We start from the raw sequence: 6,132 nt of genomic DNA, 5'->3' as shown, positions 1-6,132 counted from the left end.
ATCTCATTGGTCAGGGTCAGGTCGCCACGCCCACACACACACACTCCCCATCCCCAAACTCCGCAGAACGCAGGCACAAACCCAACCAACGCGTCAATCCCGGCTCGTGCGCGCCGGGGCAGGGATTTTTTGAGCCCAGCGAGCGAGCGAGCGAGGAGTCTGCCGGAGCGGCGGCGGCGGCGGCGGGCGAGGGGGGATGGAGAGCTACCTGGAGGAGAACTTCGGGGGCGTCAAGGGCAAGAACTCGTCCGAGGAGGCGCTGCGGCGCTGGCGCAAGCTCTGCAGCGTCGTCAAGAACCCCAAGCGACGCTTCCGCTTCACCGCCAACCTCGACAAGCGCGGCGAGGCGCAGGCCATCAAGCACGCCAACCACGTACGCGCCTCCTCCTCTCCGCCCTCCCTCCCACTTCCGCTGCTGGCTAACTAATTTGGTCCTCTGCGCGGCCTCGCCCGGTGGTTTTGGGCGGGGCTTCCCGCCGGGATCTGCGGCGGTTCTGGGATCTGGATGCTGGAGCCGGGGGTCGGCCTGGCCGCCGTGACCGGAGCTCGTAGGGATTCACGCCGGCCGGCCGCGTCCTCCACCAAGATTTAGCTTCGAGCACCCAGAGTGCTGCTGCTGCTAGCTTAGCTTAGGAGGGTTGGTAGGGTTGTAGCCCAGTGACCGGCTGGTTTAGCTACACACCTCGTGGAGTTCTCAAGTGAATTAACCAACTCCACGGTGTTTTGTTGGAGCATTTTGGGGTGTATGTGATCTGCTTCTGAGATCGGTAGATGGGGGCCATAGCTTAAGCTTAGTGCCAATTTGGCACCTGCCCAGTGCCTAGTTTGCTGCAACGACACCATATGACTTCTTTGCACTGTTTTCAGTAGAACAGTGCTATCCTAGTGCACGGCCATAATGGGTGTTGGGAGTGGCTAGTTTGAAATCCTATTCTACAATAATCACTGTACTAGTACCAAATTCGGTCCTTAAGTGGTCTATAATTAGTTTCTGCTCTTATTTCACGAGGTTACTGAAATTCATGCTATTGATGTGTGACAGGAGAAGCTGCGGGTTGCCGTGCTGGTGTCCAAAGCTGCACTGCAGTTTATACATGGTAATAATTGATCGCACGACTTCATGTTTTCTCGGTTGTTTTGAACATTTCCTATATACTAGTAGTTACTAGTATATAACCGTGCCACTGACAAACAAATATCCCCAGGCCTCAAACTTCGAAGTGAGTATGTTGTCCCTGAAGAAGTCAAGGCTGCAGGGTTTCAGATTTGCGCTGATGAACTGGGGTCCATTGTTGAGGGTCATGACAGTAAAAAGTTGATCATCCACGGCGCCGTTGCCGGAATAGCAGCGAAGCTTGCAACTTCGCCGACAGATGGGCTTGATACAGCCGAGGACAGCATGCAGCGTAGGCAGGACATATATGGAATAAACAAATTCACAGAAAGCGAGACCCGCAGTTTCTGGGTGTTTGTGTGGGAAGCTCTTCAAGATACAACTCTTATAATTCTTGCTATTTGCGCCTTTGTCTCGTTAGTTGTTGGCATTACGATGGAAGGATGGCCAAAAGGTGCTCATGATGGTCTAGGAATTGTTGCAAGTATCCTCTTGGTTGTTTTCGTCACCGCGACAAGTGACTATCGGCAGTCGCTGCAATTCAAGGACCTGGACAAGGAGAAAAGAAAAATTCAAGTGCAAGTTACAAGGAAAGGTTTCAGGCAAAGAATATCGATATATGATCTTCTTCCTGGAGATGTCGTCAATCTGGCAATCGGAGATCAGGTTCCTGCTGATGGGCTCTTCATTTCTGGGTTTTCTCTTTTGATTAATGAGTCCAGCCTAACCGGCGAGAGTGAACCTGTTGTTGTAAATGAAGAAAACCCTTTTCTTTTGTCGGGTACCAAGGTCCAAGATGGGTCCTGCAAGATGCTTGTTACAACAGTTGGTATGCGAACCCAGTGGGGAAAACTAATGGCTACTCTCAGCGAAGGCGGGGACGATGAAACCCCACTGCAGGTCAAACTTAATGGAGTGGCAACTATCATTGGTCAGATCGGACTATTTTTCGCTGTCATAACTTTTATCGTCTTGTCTCAAGGGTTAATCAGCAAAAAGTATCACGATGGTCTGCTCTTAAGCTGGTCAGGGGATGATGCACTGGCAATGTTGGAGCATTTTGCTATTGCAGTTACCATTGTTGTGGTTGCTGTTCCTGAGGGATTACCCTTAGCAGTCACACTGAGTCTGGCATTTGCAATGAAGAAAATGATGAATGACAAGGCACTGGTTCGCAACTTAGCTGCATGTGAAACTATGGGCTCAGCTACTACCATCTGCAGTGATAAGACAGGAACACTAACAACTAATCATATGACTGTTGTCAAGACCTGCATTTGTGGAAATATCAGAGAGGTTAACAGTCCTCAGAATGCGTCTAAGTTGTGTTCAGAACTTCCAGAAAATGTTGTCAGAACTCTTCTCGAGTCTATATTTAACAATACAGGTGGTGAGGTTGTTATTAACCAAGATGGGAAACACCAGATCCTTGGTACCCCAACAGAGGCAGCCATATTGGAGTTTGCAATGTCAATAGGTGGAAACTTTAAGGCGAAGCGTGCTGAAACTAAGATTGCAAAAGTGGAGCCTTTCAATTCAACAAAAAAGAGGATGTGTGTCCTTCTTGAGCTTGCTGACGGAGGATACCGTGCACATTGTAAAGGTGCTTCAGAAATAGTCTTGGCTGCATGTGATAAGTTCATAGATGAGACAGGTGCTGTTACCCCTCTTGATAAAGAAACTGCTGGCAAGCTCAATGGTATTATTGATGGTTTTGCTAATGAAGCTCTTAGGACATTGTGTCTTGCTTACAGGGAAATGGAAGAAGGCTTTTCCATTGAAGAGCAATTACCACAGCAAGGGTACACATGCATTGCTATAGTAGGTATTAAAGATCCTGTTCGCCCAGGTGTGAGAGAGTCTGTTGCAATTTGCCGCTCTGCTGGAGTTACGGTGAGAATGGTCACAGGTGACAACATAAATACAGCAAAGGCGATTGCCCATGAATGTGGTATACTCACTGAAGATGGCCTGGCTATCGAGGGACCGGATTTCAGGGAGAAAACTCTTGAGGAACTCCTTGTGCTTGTTCCAAAAATTCAGGTTTGATGTGTTTATAATATCCTGTTGACTTCTAATAGTGTTTACCATCTATCTGCAAGTCTCATCTCATAATTCCGTGTATTGAAGGTAATGGCCCGATCATCACCGCTGGATAAGCATACACTTGTAAAGCATTTGCGCACAACATTCAATGAAGTTGTTGCTGTTACTGGTGACGGCACAAATGATGCTCCTGCCCTGCATGAAGCAGATATTGGACTTGCAATGGGCATTGCCGGGACTGAGGTGAGAATGCTTGATCATTAAAGAGACCAAGCTTAATCTACTAGGAGGTGTATCATACCGTATTGTTTTAATGGAGTTATGCAAATTTATTCAGCCTTTCAGGACCTGAATATTGCAAAGTTCACATTGTATTCTGGTATTCTTAATTTTTCACTCATGTTATTCACTAGCCTAATGCACTCTTATTCAGGTGGCGAAAGAGAGTGCCGATGTCATCATTCTGGACGACAATTTCTCTACAATTGTAACTGTTGCCAGATGGGGGCGCTCTGTTTACGTCAACATTCAGAAATTTGTGCAGTTTCAGTTAACTGTTAATGTTGTTGCTTTACTAGTTAACTTCTCCTCAGCTTGTTTTACAGGTATGCCTCCTAGTCTTGATGATACTTGTTACTTCCTATGACATACCCTCCTATTGATAATTTGCACTTGCAATGATAGGAAATGCGCCACTGACAGCCGTTCAACTTCTTTGGGTCAACATGATTATGGACACACTTGGCGCGCTTGCATTAGCCACTGAACCACCCAATGATGACTTGATGAAGAGAGAGCCAGTAGGAAGAACAGGGAAGTTCATCACAAATGTAATGTGGAGGAACATTTTTGGGCAATCTCTATACCAATTTGTTGTTATGTGGTATCTCCAGACGCAAGGAAAAACCTTTTTTGGGCTTGGAGGCTCTGATGCTGATATAGTGCTGAATACAATTATTTTCAACTCATTCGTCTTCTGCCAGGTATGTCTACTGCTGTAAATCCCCTCTTTTCCACCGGTGATGTGTTTACCAGGACCTCGGTGATAACCTACAGAAGGCAAGGCAATTTGTGATCATTTCAAGAACCCCTATGCGGCGAACTTTAAAAAATAATAATGCAATAGTGTAATGCTCTGATAGTTAGGTAAATAAACACAGCTGGCAGAGGGTTAATATGAATTTGGTGGAAGCGAAGGTGCATAGTTCGGCATGCAGACCTGTTGTGTCAAAGTTCTGAAATAAGATTGCACATTATTTTTAACGGCGAACTTGGACTCTCACTAGATTTGCGTGTGCTATCTCAGGTGTTCAATGAGATAAGTTCGAGGGAGATGGAGAAGCTCAATGTGCTCAAGGGCATGCTGAACAACTATGTCTTCATGTGTGTCCTCAGCAGCACGGTCGTCTTCCAGTTCATCATGGTCCAGTTCCTCGGCGAGTTTGCCAACACGACGCCTCTCACCAGTCTCCAGTGGCTCGCCAGCGTGCTCCTTGGCCTTGTCGGAATGCCGATCGCCGTCGTCGTCAAGCTCATTCCCGTAGGGTCTTCCTGATGAAAAGGGCAACCCACCATGCGAAGGAGGTGTGGCGAAAAGACAGATTCCATAGTGTGTGGACCTGAATCCTCCATGCAGGGTCTTTTGGGATGCATGGAGAGCAAGCCTGAGAAGAGCTGCACTAGACAAGTTTTAAAGCCTACGAGTGTGCAGATTTGCATCATATTGTTGTGTAAGAAGCATTTGTATCTGGTGCTGTGCTGGGGCTTAGGGCCTGCTCCTCAGCAGATCTGTAAGATTGATGTCTGGCTGGGATTCAGACCAGAAAAGATGTATATTCTGTGGATCGATAAACAGAAACCTGATCATTTCGACCCCTTTATTCCGTCTCGGCATATGACCGAGACCTTCCTGGAATGGGGCGCATGTAGTCCAGAGAGAACTAGTGCCTTATGTTGGATTTCAAGTGTTTACCGTGAAATTCTTGAGCTCTTCTAAGATGGTCCCAAATTGATATGAGATATTTTATGATGTTGTATTCTGTGATTAACCTACATGCATAATATGTAAAGAAAATGTAAGAAGTGAGCATTAAATATGTCAACAATATTTCTGTTCAATCTTGTATACTTATACCGTATTTATATACATAAATATTACCATTGATCGACCAACAGTTTTGAGCAAACACTCCTCTTACCTCTTCGAAGGTACTCCCTCTGTTCCGAATTACTTGTCTTAGATTTGTCTAGATACGGAGGTATCTAGCACTAAAATGAGTCTAGATACATCTGTATGTAGACAAATCCAAGACAAGTAATTCGGAACGGAGGGAGTAAAAGAGAGTGTCTTGAAAAATTTGTGTTCTTAGTTATTACTTCCGTTCACTGCAATAAGATGTTCATTTATTTCAGTCTATATGTAGCCCATATTGAAATATCCAAAACATCTTGTTGTTTTGGATTTGTCTAGATATGGATGGATATAACACTAAAACGTGTCTAGATACATCCATATCCGTATCTCGGCAAATCTGAGTCAACTAATTTGGGACGGAGGGAGTATAAAGTAAGTTTGAGAAAAAAAATGGCCCTTGTGCCTCCGATGAAATGGTGGTGTGCCACAAATTCATCACAAATAGACATTTAGAGTAGATTCATTGCATAATTACACGATACTAGTAGCACATTAAACATAACCATAATATAATTAAACACTACATTACCGCTACAATGATGTAAAGCGAATTAAAATGAGATAAATATATAAACTATCCCTACTCCTTGTCGGAGGAGAGCTCGATCACCCCCGTGTCGGAGCCGTCGGTCTCATGCTAGTTGGCGGTAGTGCGAGTCCACAACATGTCATCATCGTCAGAGTGATTGTCGTCGAGCTCGGTGACCATTTGCTTCCACTCGGCATCGCAGATGAGAGGTTTTGGTGGTTCACCGCCACCACACGCTCGATGAGGGGT

General features: G+C 45.7%; 1 protein-coding gene across 1 annotated transcript; it reads left to right on the top strand.

Annotated features, from left to right (window-relative positions):
- On the top strand, nucleotides 1–5,139 carry LOC123102388 (calcium-transporting ATPase 10, plasma membrane-type). The gene is made up of 7 exons (XM_044523729.1): nucleotides 1–373; nucleotides 1,043–1,097; nucleotides 1,206–3,157; nucleotides 3,245–3,403; nucleotides 3,594–3,765; nucleotides 3,845–4,143; nucleotides 4,467–5,139. The coding sequence occupies exons 1-7, from the start codon at nucleotides 197–199 to the stop codon at nucleotides 4,713–4,715; spliced, it is 3,063 nt and encodes a 1,020-aa protein (XP_044379664.1). The 5' UTR covers nucleotides 1–196; the 3' UTR covers nucleotides 4,716–5,139.
- Nucleotides 5,140–6,132: the final 993 nt, after the last annotated feature.

This window comes from Triticum aestivum, chromosome 5A (genome assembly GCF_018294505.1).
Source record: "Triticum aestivum cultivar Chinese Spring chromosome 5A, IWGSC CS RefSeq v2.1, whole genome shotgun sequence".
In the NCBI taxonomy this organism is placed as follows: domain Eukaryota; kingdom Viridiplantae; phylum Streptophyta; class Magnoliopsida; order Poales; family Poaceae; genus Triticum; species Triticum aestivum.
Note: the sequence above shows the minus strand (reverse complement) of the source record. Positions and strands in the feature narration are given on the sequence as shown.

Coding starts and splice junctions, on each gene's coding strand:
- LOC123102388 (XM_044523729.1), top strand. CDS start 197: ATGGAGAGCTACCTGGAGGAGAACTTCGGGGGCGTCAAGGGCAAGAAC. Junction 1,098..1,205: donor TGCACTGCAGTTTATACATG/GTAATAATTGAT, acceptor AAATATCCCCAG/GCCTCAAACTTCGAAGTGAG. Junction 3,404..3,593: donor TGGGCATTGCCGGGACTGAG/GTGAGAATGCTT, acceptor ACTCTTATTCAG/GTGGCGAAAGAGAGTGCCGA.